At 41.2% G+C, this 25,711-nt stretch overlaps 1 protein-coding gene across 3 annotated transcripts in view; it reads left to right on the top strand.

The window, feature by feature from the left end:
- The first annotated feature begins 61 nt into the window (after nt 1-61).
- The window catches only part of atg5 (ATG5 autophagy related 5 homolog (S. cerevisiae)), a 32,677-nt gene continuing 7,027 nt past the window's right edge, over nt 62-25,711 (top strand). The window contains exons 1-8 of one of the 3 annotated variants that reach the window (XM_037074461.1): nt 62-203; nt 642-844; nt 1,864-1,991; nt 2,974-3,052; nt 3,737-3,899; nt 6,273-6,367; nt 16,844-16,961; nt 17,307-17,481. In XM_037074461.1, coding sequence (XP_036930356.1) covers nt 737-844; nt 1,864-1,991; nt 2,974-3,052; nt 3,737-3,899; nt 6,273-6,367; nt 16,844-16,961; nt 17,307-17,410 — 795 coding nt within the window. In that variant the 5' untranslated portion in view covers nt 62-203; nt 642-736 and the 3' untranslated portion in view covers nt 17,411-17,481. Of the gene's footprint in view, nt 204-383; nt 428-641; nt 845-1,863; nt 1,992-2,973; nt 3,053-3,736; nt 3,900-6,272; nt 6,368-16,843; nt 16,962-17,306; nt 17,482-25,711 lie in introns of those variants that run through there. The other 2 variants (XM_037074460.1, XM_037074459.1) reach the window with 2 other exon arrangements.

Below are 25,711 nucleotides of genomic sequence, written 5' to 3'. Positions count from 1 at the left end.
TACATGTAGGTTATTTTAGAAACATTCCTCAATTAAATAAATATATTTTTTCTGTGTTGCAGTTAACGGGGCGCGCCGCTAGGAGTCGCTGTTTTGCGACGAAAAGGCTTTTTCAGCTGTTTTCCGGTGACAGCAGGGGAATGACAGCCCCGACAAACACGGCCCTACTTCCATTCAAGCCGACTCCAAAACATCGACAAAAAGTAAGATTTTCTCACGTATCTTTAACTCATCCTCACACCCAAGACATTATTGTGTGGAGACAGTAATAACAACACCGTGGAAGGAAGCGCATTGTCTTTATTGTGAACAATTCCGTGGTGCTTCCACTAGCTAAGTTAGCTTACGTAGCCGTCGAGCTAACGTCAGTTTCTGCATTCCAGCTGCGTAGTTTGACAGGCTTGGAGTGAGTTTGGAAGTCTAGCAGGTATGTCGCTGCCGTCTCATGGCATATAACTTCGTAATAACTCACCTGACGATTAAATAAAGACATATATGGCTTACCTGAGGCTAAAATACGCGAGTCAAGGTGTAACTAGCTTATGCTGCACTGCCTGCTTCATTGTGGTTTTGGGGCTGTGTTGCTAAAAAGTTTCATGAATGCTTTTCCTCTGTGCTCTGTGGTTTGTTTTTTTGAGCAGCAAGGAGCTGCCAGCTATTGGACTTCAGGTTCTGTGTTTGGGGAATTTCTTCTTTATGTGCCACTGGAAGCAGCAGCAGCAGCAGCAGCAGCAGCATGGCAGATGACAAGGACGTGCTGAGAGACGTTTGGTTCGGCCGGATCCCCACCAGTTTCACCCTGAACCAGGATGAGGTTACTGAGAGAGAGGCCGAGCCCTACTATGTGAGTACACTGACTCTCAGACCTCACATGGCCACAAACCTGAGGCTAACTTTTACTTTAGCTTTAGCCTGCGACCAGTGCCAAGAGCCCCTTCTCAGGCTGCAGCATGACCGAACAGACACACCAGCTGGCTTCATGGAAAAACACAACAGAGTGTACACAACTGTGAAGTCACTCCCTCTTATCACAATGTTAGCATCAGTGTTCACTCATCTGTCCAAGTGTTGCCTGCTGCAGACTTTTGTCAGTCTGTGAGCTGCACATGTTTGTTAGTAGCTGGAAGAGGAAATTGATTTTCACACATGTCATGCTGCTTTGGGTTCCACCCCACATTACCTCCTCGTGCTTAAGATCTCTGAACACGCTTTCTAGTTATTCGTGCATTAGAGAACATGCAAAATCTCCTGTGTGGTTTATGTTATTGCATTAAGGAGTATTGGTAGTCAGACTGTAGCTGATACAGACCTCAAAAAAGTTAAAAACATGTCAGATACGTTGCCTCCGACTGTAAAAACTCTGATCGGTCAGCTCGTGGTTTTTTTGTAATGGCGGTGCAGACAGCACAGAGGAAGTAGAAGACACCCTCAGCATTACTCGTTTTCAGTCATCACGTCGAGCACGACCACTTTTATCTGCAAGCCCCCTTCGTGCAGCTCTCAACATTAAAGGATGTGAAACACAGCTCGTCTATTAGCCATTGCACAGCGATAGTTTTGTTTTATGTAATATTTAATATCAGCCCTTCCTCATCAGAAACTGTGAAACCTTATTACAGCCCATACTGACATTTGTGACCTTTGGCGACATAATTATTGTCATGGTTGTTACACCAGCAAAGGAGGAAGTGAGGTGAAACAGTGTATATAGAAGAAAAAGGTCAGCATTGGGAGGTTAACCAAGTAGTTTTTGCTTGTTGCTGATGTATGTTGATATATTTCGTCTCAGGAGTCACGGGCGATTTAGGTCAAGGGTGTGTTATTAATAATGTGTCTCTCCCTCTTTGCTGTTGGTTGTCCCAGCTGCTGTTACCCAGGGTGAGCTACCTGACTCTGGTTACAGACAAGGTGAAGAAACACTTCCTCAAGGTGATGAGGGCTGAGGACGTGGAGGAGATGTGGTTCGAGTACGAAGGGACGCCGTTGAAATGGTGAGAGAAACAGCCTGTCGCCACCCAATAAAATCTGGACCGTATTACAAATGTAAATGTGCTGTGTGTTGTGTTTGCATGTCTGCAAGTAAAGTTTCCATTTCCTCAGACTTCTAAAGTCTGCTTCATGGGACTTTAAGTGCTCTCCCAGTTGTTTGTGTACCTCGTGTACTGCCTGGAGTAAACATCCACATTCTCCAGTCTTTACAGTCAGAATCATAGCAGTTCATTCACACCACCGGACCACCGTGACACCGGAAAAGCCATCACACTCAGTCCATCTATTCCCAGCTCAGAGAGCAGCCTTAGTTGGTATTAACCATGGTTAGCTATAAGGTTTCTTTTCTGCCTGTCAGCTGAGAGCAGCAGCACGGCTGGTTAACAGACTGGAGGAACATTGTTCAGCCACAAGGTGTCAGTATTGCAACACAGATGACGAAGCTCCTGGTTTACAGCAGCTCTCAGTCCCAGTAATATCAACAACATAAGCGAAGTATAACAGAGGTCAGTCATGATAGTCATTTATTATATGTGTTATCATGTGAAAATGTAATAATAATGCTTTGTTGTTTTTTGAGTATAACAATTCACTTTTACTTCAGGTTTTAACAAATTGTTTTGGTAGTGTTTCATTGAATTTAATATTTTGTAGATCACAGATTTGGGATGAATTGTCTTGTTTGCTTCAGAAATGTTGAAGTGAAATTTAAACTGTCTCCTAAAGTTCACACAAATCTTCCAGGGAAACCGGACTCGACATCATCATCTCTGAAGTGACAGTGATTAATTCACTTGATTGACATTTTCCCCAAAACATTTACTGCGGTGAATTGGAGACTTAGAATTTAGAGGTCATGTGCTGATGATTGATGAATAAATTGAGTTACAGCATTTTTATTTTTAGCCCTGGGAACTGAACTTACTCCCGCTGTGATGTTGAACTGTTGAGGTTTTTACCCGTAACATTATTTCCTGTTTCCAGGCACTATCCAATTGGAGTTCTGTTTGACCTCCACGCCTCCAACACCGTCTTACCGTGGAGCATCACTGTGCACTTTAAGGTGGGGAGTCATTCAGAAAAGAAATGTGTAAAGCTCCCCTGGTGAATATTTGTATATAAACAGTAAATCAGCGTCTCGTGTGATCTGTAATGGGCAGAAACCCGCAGAGAATAAATCACCAAATCTACAGAGCCTGTTAGCTGCATATGGTTTTGATTTTATGGTACATTTACTGTTTTGATTCAGGCTTTATTCCACACTTGTTTTGGCCTCATAAAAACATAAAGTTTGCCTCCTGATTGGGTCTTTACAGTGTTCATTTGTGGTATCAATAGCAAATGTGACCCTGTTTTAAAAAAAACAACAACAAAAAAACCCCTTGTGTGCATGAACTGGCCCTCAGTTTCAGCACTCTCACCAAGCCTGTTTTCAGCAGAAGGAGTTGATTTCACCAAAGTCTGATAGCTGTATACTACCTGCAGACAAACTGGAGTGGGTTAATGAAAAAACTGGAACATGTATCAGCTAAAGAGATGTTTCCCTGGAGAGTTGGTGCACTGAGAACGAGCTGAGAGCAGAAAACATAGACTTTCATTATCACGTGGACACACATCCACAAAAATGATTATGTTGCTACAGTAGATGTTTTAAAAAGACTGTTATAAACCAGTTTTTGTTGTGTATATGTAGCCAAATCTATAATGTGGCTTAAAATGATAACAGTTATTCTTGTGCATGTGTCAGAATTTCCCAGATAGCGACCTGCTCCACTGCCCGTCCAGCTCTGTGGTGGAGGCTCACTTCATGTCCAGCATCAAGGAGGCCGACGCTCTCAAGCACAAGAGCCAAGTCGTCAACGACATGCAGAAGAAAGACCACAAACAGCTGTGGATGGGCCTGCAGAACGGTGAGAGACGCACACAACACACACACACAATACACACACACACACTTCTGGTGGCAGCTGTGAATGTTCATGCAAAAAGGTGAAGAGGGCAGGCACACACATAAGAAGAAAGACCACAAGCAGCTGTCGGGGAAGTGACACACATTCACTCATTAACACTCTGATGCACACATGCTATCTCTCTGTAGCTCAAACACCTACATGTAGATTCACATGTGCGCACACACACGCACACTTACAAATCTGTAGTCTGGTCTTTGAAGCCCCCACTTCCAAAACCTCTCCCACCCACCAGCTTCCCTTTCCGTTTCCACCCATGTGTCCAGACAGGTTGATTTCCTATTGGCTGCCGTGTTGCGATTGTGGTGGTTTGCGTAGGTGAAGCCGAGGCGGTGGGGCCGATTCATTGGAAGCTTGTGATGTGGGAGTACGAGCTGGAAGGTGGGAGGGCGGAGGGGGATTTTGGGATCTTTGAAAAGGAAAACCCGACACAGGCGTGGTGTGAGATTCTTGGAATCACTGCAGGTCAAGTTGATCAAACAGGGCAACAATAAACACTTCGGCCACAAGTGATGCAGCTGCTGGTCGGCAGTAATTTATAAATATGTCACCTTGTTTTGATCTATAATTATCACACGTGTCCTGCTTTTGAACGATTAGTTATCAACACACCGTCCATTTTTATTTGATTTGAAATATTGCAATATCCATTTGATAAACGTTCGGTAATACAGCAGCGATGTCCTGACCCGTCCTGCATCTTGAACATTTGTTGATTCAGACCCAAAGTAATGACACGTAATTTCTCTTTATAGCTTTTAACTGAAAAAGAAAATTGCTGTACAGAATCTACACATTGCAATCATAATTATTGCTTTATCAATTTTTCTTCATTTCATGCAGCCTTAACTTATTTATTATGTTATGCATATATCAATCATTTATGTCAAAATTGTGAAAAATGTCCATTCCTGTCACTTCTCAAAGTCCAAGGTGATGTTACAATGTTTTGTCCAAAAATAAAAAGCTTATTTAATGTAAAATAATGACATAAAATGGAAACAAAATCATCACATATTAGAATTTTCTGCTTGTAAAATCATGTTTATGCTTCAGTCATAAATATTTTCAATTACTGAGTGCCTGGTGTTTTGTGGCCTGATGAATAATTGTATTAGCTAATGTTTTAACCAGTTGTTTTTAAAAATGCACATCTTATTTTCTTCCCCTTGCTGTTTGTGAAAGCGAACACACAGCTGACAGGAAAGTGAACTTAGTGCAATGCAAATAACAAACAGAAATCTGGACCTCATTCGTTACATTTGTGGTTCACGTAACCGTCAAAACTGACCTTCGTGCATTTGACACCAGAAATGTTTCAAACAGGTTTGCAGACAAACCCACAAAAACATCAGCTGCTGATCTCTCTTCCACTTTCCCCCCGAAACTAGTAGAAGAAGAAATCTCAGATACAGAGAAGAAGAGAACAAGAACGGTAACAAAAGCGTTCATTTTGGAGACAGAGACTAAAAGATGGTGCTATGAACTGTTTCCAAAAAGTTTGGGGTGTGGTTCATGCCCTCGAACCGTTTCTTAACTATATTAAACACACAAACAGACAAAACTTCTGTTTGTACTAATCCAAATAGAAGGAGTCGGCCTTACCTGCTGCACATGAAAGCGAGAGATGAAAACCTTTCGAAACCAAAACTTTCACGTCCAAAAGAGACCAGAAACAGAGAGAGAAACAGGGACGGCTCACCAGTGATCAAGGAGAGAGAAAACAGATTGTTCTCGGAGGGTTCGTGTGAAAGCGAGAGTCGAGGTGAGATGGAGGGTTTGAAACCAGCACATGCCGCGTGAAATCATTTAATGTTGTTGCGAAGCTGTCCTCCGACCAGAACCGCCACAGCTCAAGCTCTTGTGGCATTAAAGACCTGGTCTGTTAAAAGTGTCCCTTTCTCCATCACTGACCTAGTTTGCAGGACTGGGTGTCCTTAAAGTTAAAGGACAAGTGTGTTATCGCTGTTGCAAAGACAACTGGATCATTTTCGTTTTGCTCAGAGTCACAAATGACAACAACACAGGACACAACGCTGGTTTATTCAGACATTTTGTTTATAATAGAAATTAATCGCCAGTTAACCTTCTTATGATTTGATGAAGCAGAAAACTTGTCGCCATTTTAAGGGAATTTTACTGGCGTGTGGTTCACTGTGAAGTTTCTGATTTGTCACTTTCACCGAAAAAAAGTTTGGGCGATTTTTGTTTCACATGACACGTTTGGATGAAGGATAATTTATTAAATCAACATGTCTGATCATCGGGACAGTTTTTAGATTAGCTGACCTGTGTGTATTTGTGTTTTCACAGATAAGTTTGACCAGTTCTGGGCCATGAACAGGAAGCTGATGGAGTATCCCACCGAGGAGGGCGGCTTCAGATACATCCCCTTTAGGATATACCAGGTAACACACACACACACACACACACACACACACAGACACACACAGACACACACACACACACGCTAACAGAACATAAAAACAACAGACCTTCTTCTTTAACACAATGTAGTCGACAGCACAGAGATGAACACGGAGAGAAATTCCCCAGAACTCTTTATTTGTTGGGCCTTCTTGTGAAGGTAAATGTTAAACTTCAAGTTATTTCGTTCCCTCTGTAAAAAGTATTGTGTCCAAGACGGACGTGTCATAGAGGAGAGTAGCAAACATAACACAGATCTGCCTGTGTTCACACACTTGGCTGATAAAATCCACTAATAGTGTAAAAAAAAAAAGAAACAGAAACACAAGTCCAAGAAGAAATAAAAAATAAGGTAATTTATTTATTATATTTTTATTAACAACCTGCAAGCAGCACTGGTCCAAAAAAGGCACTGAACAGATGACAACACATTTGTAATATTTTTATATCTTTGGACCCAAGATCTGTTTACTATATGCTTTCAATACTATGTGTATGATATAGTTTGAACAGTGTATGTTCTCTGAACTGACTGAAGTTCTCCCGTCAGTCCAGTAGATGTAGCTAGTCGTCTGTGTGACAGTACTTTCTGTTGTTGGCTTTGTGGGGGGAAATCACCTTCAACCACACGCTGGCTCATTACATCTTGTAAGTTACTCTGCAGACGACAGTTATGCTGGAAGGTATAGAGTGACGAAAGGCCCTCTTTCCATTCTGTTTTCTTAAAGAATAAAAAAAAAAAAACATCCAGGTAATGATTCCCGTTCTCGGATGAGTAAATTGTGCCAGGGAGAGGCACCCACACACACCTGCAGACAGACCAAACATCAGGTGAAAACATTGTGCAACGCAGGAGTTTGTGACCTTCTCTTGACATGTTCATCGCTCCACAATAATAGTGCTTTGTTATTTCTCGCATATCTGACTTTATCTATTCACGCCTGTCTTAATACCCCGCCTACAGAACACCGTGAGTAAGTGTTTTGAGACACGGGTGCTCTTGTTTCCATTTTCAATCTGTGTTTTTTGAAAGGTTATTCAAAGATCTCTTCATGTGATGAACGTCAGAGGTCAACATAGCTTGAACATGAGGTCGCACAGTTAATCAAAACATTAAGATCGCAAGTGCAATATCCAAAATGTGTGAGGAACACAAATATAATGAGGGACTGTTGTTCTTCCATTGTGAATTCAATGTTTCTATTCAGTGAATCATATGTTAATCGTAATATCTATTAAAGTGAATCTTGAGGAGAGAAACATTTATGTGCATTTGCATGTGAACGCTGCTTATAAGTTCACTGTTCACCACTGAAAGATAATGAAGCAAAACAGTGTCTGTGAGAGGCGTGTCGGCCCGGTCATGCCCTCTTTATTTTGTTTTTTTGAAGTGGTTATTCATCAGTTTCTGTAAACTTGATACTGGTGACTCTTCCCTGGTTTGTTTGCGATTCTGTTGAACCAAATTGAGCCCGTGGGCGAGCCTCAGGGTTCAGTCCGAGAGCAGCAGTCGACGTTGGCAGACGAGGCTGGCCTCAGGTCGGGTGTTTCCGCCGAGCCTCTGCAGCTTTATCCTGACTCAGGTGAAATTTCCCTTTTTTTGGAGGACAAAAAAAAAAAAGGAAAGAAGAGGAGATGAATAAGCGGCTGAATCTCGCCTGGAAAACATTAGCACATTGCGAGCCAGACAGTTGGGGGGGGAGTGCCACGCTTTGAGTCAAATGTTTGGGGGGGTTTATGTGTAGGTCAGTGAAGGCTGGGAAAATGTGGAGGATTAATTTGTTAACGTCCAAACATGGAATGCCTGAAGAAGTGTTTGTGTATATATATATATATTCTTTTTTCTTGGCACTTGGCGTTGTGAAGGGGATCATCTTAAGCAACAGTGTAATTAAATGTAATTTCAAAGTCGCTTTAATCTTACTGGACAGTGAAGGAGGAAGAGTCGGGGAAGTGAAGATTTGGAAAACATCTGGATATTTGCAACAAAAACATGTTGACAGTCTGCTTCGAGTCGAGTGGCTTGAATGTGCGTGCGTTTAGCCTTGATCTCAAATCACAGCAAACACAAAAGCCCCCTCCTGCCCTCCCGCCTCACTGTCACTGTGAGTCCTGCGAACAAATTAAAAGTGTTCAGGCTTGTCAGGACAAGTTTGGAAAAAAAAAAAAAAAAAAAAACATTGCAAGAAAATGGAGCAGAGTGGAAAAAAATAGATGTGGCTTCAAATGATGGAGTGGAATGACAGCTTGTGAAACAGTTAGAGATTTGTAGATGTTAAGAACAGAACAGGACTTCCCTGTAATGGTTGGTTGCAAGAGTGAATTTTCCTACCAAGCATATTTTTCTGTCATCATATCGGTCATGACTGCTGGTAATTTCCTGCCCTGATGATTTATTATTGAGTGTGTCAAGTTTTTAATGAGACATATGGCTGCGCTTACATTTTTTTTGCGCAACAAACGAGGGGCGGGGCCACAGCTGTCAATCACTTGTCAACGCCGACTGTTTTGCGTGAAAGTCTAAAAAGCCCATAAATGCTTTTTTGTTTTTACTTTCACATCTCCAGCACATAAATAAGCAAATTTACACTTGGACAAAGACATTCCTGCGTTTGGCAATAAAACAAATCTCTTTAAAGTGGCCGACTGAAACACGCAGTCTCACCAAACACGACCCGCCCTCTCAGACATGCACTTGTTGCCGCTGTTTAAAAAAAAAAAAAGAAAGAAAACAGGCCCAGTTTGGGATGTTTTCACGGCTGAATTGAAAGTTTCCACTGTCATTTATGAGCCGAGTTTGGTTTTCCATGAGAATTGGAGCATCAAAGCCTGCGACAAAAAAAAAAAAACCTCCCATACTGGTGAAGGGGGGGAAAAAAGTATAATTCCTGAAAAGTCTGGATTGTTTTTGGAGATGCTGTGGTTTTCATTTTACAAACCAGTAAATATTTACTACCAAAGACGGCCTGGAAAGAAAAAAGAGTGGAAACTTAATCTGTTCATTATGACCTCCAAAATACTCAGAATGGCAGCTGTCTGTGGAAGCGTCCAAAACGGCCGTCTGAGTGTCGACGGGAGCTTTTCATTTGTGCTGAAAAAAAACTTTAAGCATGTATGACTCAGCATTTTTGGACAAGCGATAATATGGAGTCCTTTTAAATTAAACTGATGTGTGTGTCAGGAAACTGTGTGCACGCACGGTCAGCGAGGAGACCAATTGATCCAGGAAGTCGGTCTGTAAACAGGGTGCAGTTTGGGTAATAATGTCACCGTTGGCCTTTCCTCCTCCTCCTTTTTTTTTTTTTTTTTTTTTTTTTGGGGAGATGTTACCACAAACCTCAGATCTCAGAGTGTGATCCCTGGATATCCGTTAGCAATCACGAGTAAAACCCAAGAAAACAACGACTGAGTTTGCGATAAACTCAAAAAGAGCTACACACAATCACAAGCACGAACACGACACCCTAAAATTAAGCTCACGGCTTCAGTTCTGTGAAAAGTTCAAAATGAGTAGAAACTCTTTGGAGCTCACGTTAGTGCTAAGTAGAAAATCACGGGTTTATGTTTTCCGTGACGAGACCGAACGCTCAGCTGAACGTCGAAAAAGACGGTGCGGAAACGCTGAGAAGAACAAAAGTGTTTGGCCTTCCAGAGTCAATGTGGTGACTTAACAGGAGACGATCCCCCCCACACACACGCACACACACACACACACACACACACACACACACACACACACACACACACACACACACACATGCTCTGAGTCCTTCAAAGGCAGATTGTGGTCTTTAGTGTAAATAACATGTGCTGTGTTTGATGCAGACAGAATTAATGACAACACTCAGTCCAAATAACAGAGGGCTCATTTCCGTCTGGCCTGCTCTCCTCATGGAGACGAAGACACCTCATGGGCATGGACGACACATTTGTGTGTCTGTGTGCGTGTGTGCGTGTTTGCCTTTGTCCTGTAGGATTAGAATAATTAAAACGCTTTTCTCAGCCCACATTAAATGTAATTAATTCTTAGTTTAAATGCCGACATCTTTCGTTGCATTCACTTTTTTTTCCCTCACACGATCTTCAGACATCTGTTTTGTTTTTAATTGTATTTGTAAAGACAAAGATTAAGCGCTTTATCGAATTTCCCCACTTTTCTTTCCATCGTTTACAAAGTCCTTTCTGAGATTGTAACTGTTTGTTTCTCTTATATGTTCCTTTTTAAATGTTCATCTGTCTTTGCAAGCTTCTGTTTTGTGTGTTGTCCAAATCAAACATTTGTCTCTTGTCAATTTTACTGCTTCCGCTCGAGCCTTTTGGCTGTGTGTCTGTGTGTGTGTGTGTGTCTGTGTGTGTTATGGTGTGTGTTTGTGCGCATCGGCCCGCCGCGCCCTTTGCTCTGGCTGCCGGCGGGACATGTTTGGCTACGAGTGCTTTTTCCTGCTCCAACGGTGACGCCATCGTGTGATTCAAAAGAGCCGGAGGGGGGGCCGGTCGTCTCACTGTGCGGAAAGTGAAAATTACTATGCTTCTTTTAAAGACCGCTTACATTGTTGCTCTACAGGTACACCTCTCTGTTCCCGCTCCGTGACTCAGTGCTTATTCACAAACGCCCCCCTATGCGAGAGCAGGCGGTTCCTCCAGTCGCTCCTGTGTTGTGGTGCTGTGGAAGCCGCCTGCATTGAAGAATGTATGTTTATTGCCTCAAGATATCTTGTGATGGTTGTGTGAGATGAGGAGGAGGTGGTGACTGCACAGACAATTACACAACATGGGAATGCTGGAAACAGCTCATGCCACAGGCAACAGGTGATATGCCTGATGCCTTAACAGTAATGGTTTGTATTGAACCATGACTGTCAATGGAAAACTTAAAGTTTTGTAATCGGTCTGCTACTGCCAAACAGCTAAGAGGCTGGCAGGCTTTTACGGGATTTTTTTTTTTTTTTTTTGTATGTTGTGGTGTTGGCAAACCGAGCTGATCTGTACGTCATCATGCGGAGTCAGTTGGAGGTTTGGTCTCATAATTAATTCCATGTCTTTGGTTAGTTTTGTTTTGCACTGAAGAGTCAACTCCCCCAAGGTAGTTTACCTCTGGTGGGATCCAGTCTTCACCTTTTTTGAGATCAAGACACATTTTTCTGTACTCATGAAGTTGATGCTGAGAAAAACAAAGATAAATGATAAGATAAAGATAAAACAGAGAGAAATGTTAAAAAGCTGTTTTTAGCGAGTCAGATGACGTAAGTAGCCTTGCTTCTTGAAATTAAGTTTCGAAAAGTTGATCCTCCTGCTTCCTCGGAGGAGCTGAGAAACTCTGAGTAGCTGACTTCCTAGAATAAGTATCTGGCTGAAAGGTTGAAGTATAACGCGTCAACCTTGCGTGCAACACTCGGCGATGAATAATTAAGAAGTCAATTCAGCGTCTCTCGATGGAGTTTCTCCTGTACAGGTGTGCGTTTCAAGAGGTGAGAAAATGAGGAGTGCTAAAGACGAGGTTGGAATTTTAATTTACGAATGGACGGTCTCAGAGTTCAGTGGAAACGCTTTCTCCCACCCTCTCGATTCACGGAAACTCATAATGATTGACGGTGCTGTACCCCTCCGTCCATTGTTTTACCATCAATTAGGCAGATTGAATCCCCCTCCGGCAATTAGGCGACGGCTTGAGTTCCGCTGCTCTTTTCACTCAGCGAGAGCGAGCCATCTCTTCTCGCCTGAATCCTAATGACACCTCGCTCTTTGTGGCGCCATGCGCTGCTGTGCCAGCTAAGGTGTCACGCCAGCTGAAAAGAAAGTGTCTTCATCCAAGCTATATCACGCTTCTCTCCCGAGGGATCAATAGCCTTTTCTTTGTATAGCGACCGGCTCAATTATTCATGGTTGGCTATTTAAAAATGCAATGAAGTAGCTGTCACTTAGCGCACTCTCTCTGCGCTGGCTCTTGCCGGTGATCCCGCACGAAACGCCGTGCTTCCTGTCAGTGACTCAGTCTTTCTGTGTAACCTGAGCGCCGGCTTAGCGCCTCCACCGCCACCTTCCTCTTGCCGTTTCGCGCCCGGCTCTGTGGTGTGTAGTTACCGCTCGGTTACTCGATTCCCGTCCTCGCTGGTTTCCTTTTCAGAGCTCCGCGATTGGACCCCTATTGTGTGTCGGACTCTCTGTTTGACACCTCAGGTTGGGTATCTGCCTGCCACACGTTTCCTTCTCTCTGAGTTTCTGACATTATCCTCTGCTGCTCAGTGGGTCGAGCGAGACGTTGCACTTTTTCAGAGTTTAAATTCCTACCAAACTCGCTAGCACTGTTCGCTCTTGTCACCATGAGGGCTGTGGGGTTTTTTTTCCAGCTCTCAGTGTCGCCTAATCGTCATTATATGATTTTATTATTATAACAATCGGCCAAGATATTTACAGTGAGATTTAATCAATTCAGTTTTGTTTTGCATGTGGATAGTTTCCTCTCAGGTAATGCATAAGAACAGATCACAGTTGTTTGCCATATTGTGATACACAATCTCAATAGGACTGTAATTATGATGGTTTTGTATAATTGGATTTTATAATGACAGTGGTTTGATTACATGACTCACTGCTCGTCAGGAAGTGTGGACAAATGCCCAAAGTTAAATCTCTGAATTGCTGACGTATCTAAACAACAGATGGAAAAACCCAAAAGGATTCAGTTTGATACAAGTGAGAAAAATGCTTCAAATCTAAGTCTTAAATTGTATTAATATTATAAATCTGTTCTGACTATGTCACCAAACCAGCTACTCTCTCTGATTCCACTAATTACAACCTCGTAAGCCAAAGAAACCCAATCAATTAGTGAAATTAGCCCATGTAGTGATAAAAATGTCACGCTCCTGAGTCACTAAGACAAACTGCCGACATCTAATGAAGTAAGATGCTTGATTAACCAAATAGCGTATTACGTCACTGCCTGACGGGAAAATGCCAGCACCTGGCGCCTCGTCTCCTGCTCTGAGAACACGGGTCACTCGGTAACCAGAACCGATTAATTTTTAACTGGACTCTGAAGTGATAGTGAGACTCTTGACATTTACAAAGGCTCGCTGACATCCCTGAATCAGGCTCAGGAAACTGGATGTACAGCATGGACACGCCATTAAAAAAAAAAAGGAGTCCTTTAGCATAACTTGCATTTTTAAGTGAAGTTTTTTGGGTGTGAACAAAGATCAGCTGGGTAAAATATTTGAGTAATGATGAATCAACTGGTCAGAGTTTCGCTGCTTAGTGTTACACATTTAAATGTCTGAAGTTTCAGAGGAAAAACATCTGCCACGACTTCTTGAACACTGTAGATTGTTGGGTTGATATTGTATCCAGAAATCAACAGCATCAGAAGCTCAGACAGATGAACCGTAAAATCAAAGCACTGCAAACTTCTCTGGCAGGTTGTTCCAATGGATGATTGATCAAACAAATCATCGATTGACCACATACACATCCGGTATCCTGTCAGTAGTCAGCATTAGTTTCTTATAACTATGAACACAATCTTTCTGTCACTTCCACCGAGTAGTTTTAATTGTTTTAACTTGACCAAACATTAGACACACTTTAAAACAATCTTTCTGTAAAGGTTTTATGCATTTTGGAAACACTGACGAACACTGACGATTTGGAAAAACTGCTAGTATGATTCATTTTGAAAGACAATCTGTCATCTTGACGTGGGACGATGTGACAGTTCAAAACTACGAATACAAATCTGCTCCGTCGGCAACATATAGCCCATCCCGAGAAAAGCGAACTCATAATGTGTTCACATATGCCGTCTCTTTTGTTTCTTTCATCACAAAACAAGCTTTTGAACATGATACAGTGGAACATCATCAGTCTGTGCAGTATCAGTCCTCTGCGCTCCAGCTCGAGGCTCAGTTTGCTTGATTTTTCATCTGCTGTCTGGCGGTAATTTCCCACCATGTTTCCCGCACCTCTCACTCATGGAATGTTGTGGCTGCAAAGCTGCGGATCACAGCCGAAACAGTCATGAGGATGTTTTGGTGCGTACGTCACTTTGTTTGGCTGTCCAATCCTTAGACTTAGTCAGTTTACATTTTTGGCATTTGTTGCGGGCTGCTCTCACCCAGAGTGATTTGCATTGAGGTCAGCAGTAGGATATAAGCTTAAATTACTTCAGTGACTAACACCTTAGGAGGTCGCAGGTGAGGGTGACATCAATGTGACAATATGTCTCTGATTGTAGATGAATCACGTACAGTTCAGGACGTCAGATGGAAGATGATCTGTTTCTGCGCCTGACCGATACGCAACTTTGGAGGCCAATATCAAAAGATTCTGTTAAAGCGAAACTCGCGCCAAAATGCAACCTAGGTTTTTTTTTTTGTGAATGTATGAGTCAAACCTTCGTGTAAAATCATAATAACAACAAAAGAGACGCTTTTAAGATTGACGTATTTAAGTTTTCGGGTCAAACTCATTTTCAGTGGGAGTGCTACGGGCACTTTTTTACGATAGCATCAAAATCTCAATTTTTAAAACAGTAAGAAGTCTCGACAAAACATGAAACTTTGCTGGTAGCATCACCAGGGTCTCTACACATGAACACCAGCACTGAGAACATCGTTTGTGTAACACAAGTTTTTGAACAACTCATGTTAGCAGTGGCTTGTTCCACTCGCCACCGTCACTTGAATGATAAATTGGCCGACGTGGTTATCGGACAGAAAACAAGAATTTTTTTCTGCATTATGTTCTGTAATAAAAACTTTTCATATCGGCTCATTTCAGACAACATATTCACCCTCACCAGTACATCTGTGATCAGCCAATAACGGCTGTAATATCGGCGTTAAAGACTAAAGAGAGGTCGCTGAATTTTATTTTGCCAATGTGTCTTTTATTACAAAACGTTTTTGCAATGAAATCACTCATTTTTTTAAAAAATCCAGTTCAGTCCACAATACTTGAACTGTGCTTGAACATTACCATCTTCACGACTTCAAGAGAGGTTTTCTGTTGAATGATGAAAAGACAGCACATGATTTTGCTTCTCCCAGGGAACAATGGAGAGTGTCATATCTAATATTATGTTTGACTCCAGCCTTCAGTCCGTCTGACTGCCAGAGGTGTTCTCGGTCTGCTTAAAAGCTGACTCGCAGCAGCTAATGATTTCCAGGCCGATTCTGATCAGTAGAGCATGTCAGCGTCATGTGTAACATCTGTCGAATTGTTGCCGATTGCTAAATATTACATTCTGAACAGTCGGGCTCATCAAAGGACCACATTCCCAGCTCAGCACAGCAAACTGTTGTTTCACAGCGTTTGCGTGCATGTTGGTGCAGATTCTTCCCACAATTGTAAACTTTTGAACTCAGTTCATCACCTTGAAATTTCCCCTGTTGTTACCTCACATGCAACCATCCCACTTACAGGATATTCCATCTGCTTTTTACAGGAATTTACTTAATTGATGTCACTTGTCTGATGAGTAAAACGTGTATGTCCTGAACCGCATTTTAGTTTTTTTATGGATACGCCATAAAAAAAGGGGCCATTTAGCATAACTTGCTTTACGCATCAATGTGATTCAACCTAAAGTATTCCATGTTTTCAGAAACCCTGGGATCTTAACAAGAGTTTCAAGTAAAGTTCTTTGCGTGTGAACAAAGTTCCGCTGTATGACATATATGAGTAACGATGAATCAACCGGTCGGGGTGTGAAGAATTTTGCCTCTAAATGTCTAAAGTTATCAGAGGAAAAATGTCTGCCACGACTTCTGGAACATTGGAGATTGTTGGGTTGATATTGTATCCAGAAATCAACAGCATTAGAAGCTCAGACAGATGAACTGTAAAATCAAAGCACTGCAAACTTCTCAGGGAGGTTGTTTGAGTGGATGATTGTTAAAACAAATCATCTGATTGACCACATACACGTCCTGTAACTATGAACACAATCTTTCTGTCACCTCCACCGAGTAGTTTTAGTTGCTTTAACTTGACCAAACCTTGGACACACTTTAAAACAATCTTTCTGTAAAGGTTTTATGCATTTTGGAAACACTGACGAACACCAGATTTGGAAAAACTGCTAATATGATTCATTTTGAATGACAATCTGTCATCTTGACATGTGACGATGTGACAATTCTAAACTACAAATACAAATCTGCTCCATCGGCAACATTTAGGGCATGCTGAGAAAAGTGAACGCCACGTTTGAACTAGAACCTTGTTTGAATGCGGCGTCTCTTTTGTTTGACGTTTACATCGTTGCCATGGTACCCAGCGTCTATGTCAAAGGAAGGATAAATGTCAGTTGCAGTGAAAAAGATGCAAAAGTCTGATAAAGACTCATCTGTGGCGTTTCAAGTTGAGTTTTGAGACTTTGGTTGACTTTTGGTTGGCTGACGTCTCCCCTCACTGTTCAATATATTTATGTCGCTGTGCTTTTTAATTCTTTTCAGACGATGAGCGACAGGCCGTTCATCCAGAGGCTGTTTCGCCCCGTTTCACCTGAAGGCAACTTGCACACACTCGGCGACCTGATGAAGGAGATGTACCCCGCTGCTTTACCAAACGACGGTATGTCAGCACGCTCACTTGACGTGGAGGGTTTCACTTATTGCATCTTACATATCATCAGCACAGTGTTGTTGCATGTCCTGCTGTGACCACACAAATAACAACAACACTAAACAATACATAACAATGATAATATCAATGTCATGAAGGATAATGCGACCAAAATATCTCTCCCACACAAAACGTCTAAATTATGCCAGACATTATCAGCAGCTAGCAGGGAGAAGAACAGCATCGTAGCAGCCGTGTTTTATTTTTGATTTCCTTATCAAATGCAGTAAAGTCCCTGTCATCTTCCAGGAGTGAGAGAAGAAAAGAAGCAACTCCTTTATTTTATTTACACAGCCACGCGAGGCATGTCAGAGATCCACTCTCAGATAACGCGATGGAAAATAGGTGCAGTTGCCAGAGCAAGTGAACAAAGATGTGGGAGGAGAGAAAGGAGATAACGGGCAGATAGTGAGCGAGGAGGAGACATGACGAGGAGAAGAGAACGAGAGCAAACCAGAGCTGGAGACTAAACAGGTAGACGGAGGTGGTTTCGTTTCTTTAACGAGTGATTGTGGAGGTCGTTTTTAAAGATCGGATGAATCTGAAGTGACAATCACAACCGCTTCTCCCTCCAGTTCAAACAACAAGCAGTGCATGCACAATGTTTAACTGTAGTTTAGGGATAAACAAAGTCATCAGTCAGGTTTTTAATATTCTGATTTTAGTTAATTTATTTTATTTGTTTGTACACACTGTACTCTTCTTTTAAACACTATAAAACCAGTGACGGCACAATGACCCGATCTGTGCAGCACCAGTCTGCTAACAACGTCCAAAATAAAATCAAGTATTACATCTGTCAGAATCTTACTAATCAACGCAAACTTAACACTTTTGTTTCCAACACCAATGTGCTTAAATTGACTGTTGTGCTGCAGCAGAACTAACAAAACTGGATGAGATGAAAACGTCTAATTTCTTTGGATTAAAATATTGAGAAAAAAACATCTAAATCACGGAAGAGAATGTCACACATACACGCCAACAAACCCTGCAGAATTAGCTGTAACGATTAGTCAATCAAAAGAACCGTACTTGACAACTATTTCAGTAATCGATTCATTGTTTCAGTGATTTTGAGAGCAAAAATGTCAAACTTTTGCTTGTTCCATCTTTCTAAATGTGAGATTTTGCCTCTTTTCTGTTAAATAAAACAGTAAATTTTTGGAGTTTGGGCTGTTGGTTGGACAAAAGAAGCTACTGGAAGACTATTTCAAACATTGTAAAGACTAAACTATTAACAGACTAATGATTAAAGTGTCAGATTAATGGATGCTGAATGTAATTGTTAGTTGCAGCCCTTCAGTACAGACGGACGGACGGCAGGTTTGGCAGAGTCGCCCTTTGCACTCGTGGCATACAGTTGAGCTGCAGCTGCAGGTGGAGGTGTGGTGATAATGAAAGAAGAGATGGATGAGAGGAGGGAGAGAAAGGGTGAGCGGCAGTCTAAACAGACAGTGTCTGCAGAGGAGGAGAGAGGAAGTAGATAAGGAGACAATAGTGTGTTGGGACAGACGACCCGCAGGAGACTCACCTGCACGGAGGAGACAGAACCATTAACACCCCCGTCCCTCCTCCTTCCTCCCTCCTCCCTCCTCCCTCCTCCCTCCTCCTTCCTCCCTCCTCCCTCCTCCGTCTGTCTGCCCTCCCTTCTGTCCCACGTTCACTCTCAGTCTGTCACCATCACTGTCCTTTCACTCATCGTCATATCATCTGTTGGTTCTTCTGTAAAAAAAAAAAAGGCCCTTGAAGTTTTTAAAAAGTCTAAATTCTGGTGTCAGAGGTTTTATTTCCGCACTACATAGTGACATTTTGCCTTTTTTTGGGCAGTTTTTCTGCATTTGATGCCAACGTCGAGGTGGGACTGGGGCAGAAAATGACTGTTAAAGTTGTGGGATGCTCTAGAAACACCAGTTTGGATCAGTACACAGGTAAACAGAACCATTAACAGGCGGCGGTATCATGAGGGGAATCAACAAAGGCCTCAGTCGTTCACAAGCAAGGATGTGGCGAGGTTCAACACTTTGTAAATGATGTGCGTAATTAATTTCACATGACGGCATCCCGACTTTTTTGTAGTTGTGTTTGTAAACAGGTCCTCATTGAATGTTGACACATAGAAGTTTTAAAAGCAACTGAAATTATGGTTATAACTAGCCTGCATTTTGAAAATACAAACCAGTTGGGACTAAATTAGTTGTCATATTTTACTGATATGAGTAAAATACTTGCTGAGCTCTGAGGTTCCCTGCACGTTTCTTAGTAATGTGCAAAAACATCCAGGTTGCAGGATTCTCACTTTTAGTCGATGCTCGTTGTTTTTCTTGTCCCTTCAAATTAAAACACCTGAAACAGCCTTCAGAGCGGAAGGCAAAGGAACGCAGCGCTCTTAAATGTCGTGCATATTTGCAGATCGACAAAGCCAAACCAAAGAGAGGAAGTGTTGTCAAAGTGAAGCTCAAAGTAAAATAAACTTTCCTTCGGTAGGAAGTATCTGAATCCATCCTGTGTAGAAGCCTCTGTCACGGTTCATCAGTCTTTATTTGTTACATTTGGAACCTGCCAAGTAAATCGCTCTGTTTTTTGGCTTTCGACGGCATGAATTACAGACAGCTGACATCTCTAAAACAATAACAGCTGCCAAAGGACTAGGAAGTATTTTTCCTTCTCATTGGGTGTTCTTTCTTCTGACACTAATCCACTCCAACCCAGTTTGAATTAATCTAATTTACGCTGTAGAATTTGCGTGACAGAGGATATATCTCTTTCTCTCCACTCAGCAGTCTCTTCTTTATTTCCTGTTCTTTTCCCTCCCTGTAGTTTCCCTGATCTGAGACCCTTCTTCTCCTCTTTGATCCTCTATCGCTCTCTCAGGTGTAGTCTTCAACATCTTCCCTGTCTGCCGTTAGACGTCTTTCATGTCTTTGACGCTAAATCTCTGCTTTTCTCTGCTCTCCTCCCTCCCAGAGGAGTCTGCCAGCCTGCCTGGCGGATCAAGGTGAAAGTGGCCCTTTTGTCTCCTGTCGTTTGTTTGGTTTCCACCTCTTCCTCGGCTGGTAGATGAGTCGAGTGATAGCTGGAGATTATGGCGGTGTGTTTGGATTAGAGAGACCGGGACGTGTGTTCAGGGACTGGGCGGGGCGGCGGTGCTTTGGGGGGTGGGGGGGTTTGCTTGGTAGTATTGTTCAAGAGTTCAGAGGACTTCTTCTTTTTTTTTTTTTTTGTTCTGCCGGGACCCTAACATATAACAAAAAGAAAATCTGGGGTGCTCCACGTCAGCCTGTGATCTTTTAAACTTCAAATAACAGGGTTTTTCATACAATCCTCCCCTCTGTTATGTCTGAGAGAGGATTGGTGTTGACCCCTGTGGGACCCAGAAACCATGCGCAGAAAACAAATGGGGGTGGCTTGAATTAAGAAGACAAAAGAATCAGAAGAAGAAGAAGAAGAAGGGGAAGAAGAAGAAGAAGAAGGGGATTCCCAAATTTTTCTCAAGCTATGACCAAAAAGTCTGTGTTGCTGTGCGGCTGCTGTCCGTCCCCCTCCCTCCCTCCCACCCTGCTGCGGGAAAGAAATCAAAAACATGTTACGGTAACCAGTGGTCAAACTCTGACGTCTGTCTTCAGTTTTTTTTTTTTTTTTATTGACCCAGGTGTGTTATTGTGCAAGTTTTTTTGGCATGGATTCGGCTTTGGTTTGTTGCAAAAATCACTGCACAAGTGCTGAATGTGCCCACACATGACACACGTATGTTGACAGATGATTCTCGTAAGGATACATCGAAGGTGAACCCGATCATGAAAAACCCCTGCGTTGAGCATTGCTTGTGAATAATCTGAGGAAACCCCCCACCCCATCTTACCACCACCCCAACACAAGTACGACACACACGCCAACAACCCCACCCCTACCCATCCCTCCTCTTTGAGTGACAAATCCACATGCCTTTGAGCATCTAACTCCCCCCCTCCACCCCAAAGTCACATCTGTGGTACAGCCCACTCACTATTTTCAGGCTTCATCATGCCGGCTGCATCGGGAGCCAATACAAGTTGGCGGGTCGGCTCACTTCAGAGGTTGGAGGGGGAAATGTAGGTTTCGGTGGCTGTTTTGATACAGCAGATCGTGGGTTATGGTTCATATGCGCAGGCGTGCGAGATGTGCGCCAGACAGGGGAATTCAGAATTCAGAAAGCCTGCTCGAAGCCTCGAGTCTATTGTTGATTAAAATGTGGTCGGCAGAAATCTCTTGCTTTCTAATTCAATCGGAACAAGTTTACTGTAAAAAGCCCGCGACGCCTGCGAGCGTTTTGGTTTTGTGTTCCGAGAGACGATCAGGGAGAGATTCTTACTTTCTTTGTGCAGCTTGAAATGAGCGGGAACATTGGGAACACATTTCACAGGATATCAACAAAGTCATCCGTCTAATTATAGCCTCAGATTACAATCACTTACTAATGTTTGTCTCAGAGGACATTACACTTGGTAAACCAAACACATAACGAAGGAAAAGCTATTTAAAAAATGTGAGGAAGGGCGAGATATCAAACTTTTTGATACCGACTGAAATGTGTCTGAGTATCAAAATCTAACATGGAATTATTTGAGACAAAAATATGAAGTTTCAATAAAGAAATTGCAGATTTTAACCTATATTAATGTTCAGATTTTCTCTTTCAAGTCCTCGTGTGGCTGCATGTGTTGACAACAGTTGAGAACTTTGCCTTCTTTTGTCGCAGGCGTCAAAACATTTCAAACGTTACCCAGCAACAGTTCCAGGACATGAACACGCACTGGAGTTAACAGAAGTAACAGTAGTAGAATAACATGAATAAATAGAATATATGAGGGAAATTAAAAGTTAATTATTGTATCAAGTGCATGTTATCTATGTAACGTTATTATAAGTATGATAATGTGTTAGAAAACTGTTTTAAATTGTTTGGCATCACACAAATCATGAGGAATTTTATAAATGATCTGCTCTCTAGTTCTAGTTCTCTCTAGATCTTTAAGTTTACCTCATACATACATAAATTATAAAATAAACAACATCTTGTTCTGTATCTTATCAGTCTCAGCTCTCATGGAGAGATACTGTTTTTGCTGTGTTGAGTATTATTTTGCCTGATATCTATGAATAAGGGACCTTCACTGTGGACATCAGTGGGCGAGTTATTACAAGATTTGGAAAAAAAAAAAAAGGTTTTCTTCCCTTTCATACAAAAGCTCGAATGCAGCGTTGAGTCAGTAGTAACACTGGTGTGGTGGAGGCGTGCAGAGTGACGCTGCCTGCAAAATGTGAGCAGCAAACCGAAAATACACTTTTTGAATCCAGAGCAGCTCCGCTTGCATCACGCACAGTGGAAGCACTTACTTGACTGCTGACTGTTTTATTTTACATTCATCAACCGACAGCGCGCACAATCTGGATGTTTTTCAGCCGACACCGGTAACCGATAATTACCAGCTTCTGGCTGATGGCTGATAGCGATAAGATCACCAATAATTTAACATTTTTGAGTTTTAAAGAGTTTGTAACTTTTAGTTTCTGCACACTTGAGGGTCAGAAAGGTTTAAATGAAGCGAGTAAAGATGGATGATTTAATAGTTCACAGGTTTAATAAGATTTGTTGTGGAACCTGTATTGCAAATTTAAGCTTCTTCTTCTTCTTCTTCTTCTTCTTCTTCTTCTTCTTCTTCTTCTTCTTCTTCTTCTTCTTCTTCTTCTTCTTCTTCTTCTTCTTCTTCTTCTTCTTCTTCTTCTTCGTGTTTACTGGTCGATTGCACCAACAGCCGTATGCGGGTTGTAGATTAGTATCAGCTCTACCTATCGGTTAGATTTTCATCTATATCACTAAATATCCGATAATAGAAACTTCCCAGTTTTGATCCAGTATATATCACGAATCTGTGAAAAAAAATCTAAATATTTGCAGGTATCAGCTTCTCAAATTTACTTTGTTTTGATTAAATATCTCAATAGATTTTTAGATGTCTCCTTCAGTGTGTAATTCTTTAGTTGACTGACTGATTTATACAACTAGTAAATAATCAGATTAATTAGTAATGAAAATAGTCTATACTTGCACTCAGCAGTTTTCTCTCTCTCTTGCAGTGCCGCGTGCCTGTTGGACTTCCCATTAGTCGATAGCCAGTTGTTATTTCTGTCCGTCAGTCAGTCAGTCAGTCAGTCAGTCAGTCTGACCGGCCGGCTGCCAGTCATGCAGTCAGACTGTGTGTTTTGCTGTGAGGAAAGCGCGGAGTTGTGGTATTCCTAAATAGTGGTTGGCTTCGCTTGGCTGACAGAACATGTCCTCTTGGCCGGCGGTTGTGTACGGCTCAACCACAGGGTGTGTGTGTGTGTGTGTGTGTGTGTGTGTGTGTGTGTGTGTGCGCGAGTGTGTGTGTTTGTGTGTGTGTGTGGACAAATTAAACCATTTTTATTTAAACAGTGGCTGCTATTTTACAATACAAGCACGTTATTGATAATTTGATTGTGGTTGGGCAAAAAAGAAAAAGGGCCTCTCCACTTTTCCCCCCGTCTGGACTCGTCAGCTGGTTCTGGTGGAATTTGTTCTCGCTGAAAACTTTTACGAGATATTTAACTTTGTCATAAACTACGTTTTGTATGCACAGTTAAAACTCAAACTAACCCCAGTGGAAGGAAATATTGTTGAGTTTTGCTGTGGTTGAAAGTCAGAGTTGTTAAACTTGGTTGCGGAAGGTTTTTTTGAACGTGCAGGTCGATTAGGAAAATTAAACAGTTTGATGTGGTTTAAGAAAGAAACCCTGAGCATCCGTTGTTCAACCTTTCTGCCCTGTAATTTATCTCATGAGTCAGGTTTTTGTCACATGTAAGGAGCCGAGTGATGCATCTGTGTCGAACTGTTACTGACGAATGTGACGACGAGTGGAGACGACTTGACAATGAACTTCATGAAAAGTGAAATCAGAGCCATTAAATTTGGATCGTGACAGAAGATAGTTTCACAGTGCGAGAAGATCACGGTTGAACTGAATTAACGGGGTCAAAACAACAACGATTTAACACTTTTATACACTCCTTGTAAACCTTTTATAGAAATATTTGCCCGAAGCTGAACTCTCCGTGATATAGATCGTGCTTTGCGTGTTTGCCGGCCCTCACACGCTATTTTTTTTTTTTTTCCCTCCTCTCAATGGTCAACACTGTGACGCTTTAATGAATCACAGAGCTGCACATTAGTCAAACTGGGAAAACACCTCTGTAAATGTTTCTCTTTCCCATTTATCATCCTTCGCTATTGTCTTCTCTAACATGACAGATCTGCTGATGGTTGTTGTACCTGCGCCTTCAGGCTGTCTCAACCTGTAATCACACTTGTTTTTATCATTCTGTCATCGTTTTTTCTTTTTTTTTTCTTGAGAGTTAGTTAGTGTTCAACTAACAGCAGCTCATTTATTCAAGAGTTCCATAACTGTCAACCAAATAATATGATATTTAAACAAACAACAAACATAATATTTGTTCAAAATATTGCTTGAATATTACAAAAAATGTTTGGATAGAGAACAAGAAAATAAAACGGTTGTTAATTCTGTTCTTAAATTGTTAAATCTGTTCTCCTATAAAAGTGTCAAGAAGCATAAAAAGCATTCATCACAAAACATTTATTACAAGTCTAACACATTTATTAATAATACAACACATTTTGACTGAGTAAAACCCAGTCACCATTGTAATTTAAAGATTATGACTGAATCTAACATAGACAAAATGAAAAAAAAATATATATACACACACACACACACACACTATAGATATGTGTATGTATGTGTATATATTTATAGAGAGAGATTGATGTCAAAAAATAAAATTTTCAAAAAATTATATATATTATATATGTATTTTTTTATATAAGTATATATGTATACATACATATACATGTATATATGTATATTTATACATGTATATGTATTTATATACATATATACACATATACTGTATCATATAAACTATATTAGATTGAGTCATAGTCTTTAAATGACAATGTGATTAGGTTTAATCACATTTTAGTAATTTTTGTCCTTCAAAACATTTAAGTCATCACTCTGTCAAAATGTGTTGTTATTATTAAATGTGCTAGACTTGTTATAAATGTTATGTGATGAATACATTATATATGTGTATATGTATATATATATCACATTTTAGTAATTATTTTAATTAATAACAATTAATTTTAGTAATTTTTATCCTTGAAACCATTTAAGTCATCACTATCAGTCAAAATGTGTTGTGTTATTATTAAATGTGACTAGTTATAATTGTTATGTGATGAATATGTTATATTCTTTTTTTTACACCTTTTTAAGAGGAAAAATTAACAATTTAAGAACAGATTTAACACCTGCTGTATTTTCTTGTCCTCTATACAAACATTTATCTATGTATATGCCCAGTAAATGTCCATATCTTAAAAACTCGACACCCTCGATTTGTAACCGTGCTTCATGTTAATTCCCACCACGTCAAACATTTAAAGCCCAGGTGGAAATAACCCTCATGACATCATCCGACAGGCCGAGCGTTAACGGAGTGTTTTCTGTCCCACTCATTACTGTGAGTAAACTGAACATGATTTGTAAAATTGGTTGAAAAAAGTCGAAAAGAAAAGCACAAAAACACAATTTATGCTGTTTAGTTTCTGGAGTTTA

This window comes from Acanthopagrus latus, chromosome 17 (assembly GCF_904848185.1).
Source record: "Acanthopagrus latus isolate v.2019 chromosome 17, fAcaLat1.1, whole genome shotgun sequence".
NCBI lineage: Eukaryota > Metazoa > Chordata > Actinopteri > Spariformes > Sparidae > Acanthopagrus > Acanthopagrus latus.
Note: the sequence above shows the minus strand (reverse complement) of the source record. Positions and strands in the feature narration are given on the sequence as shown.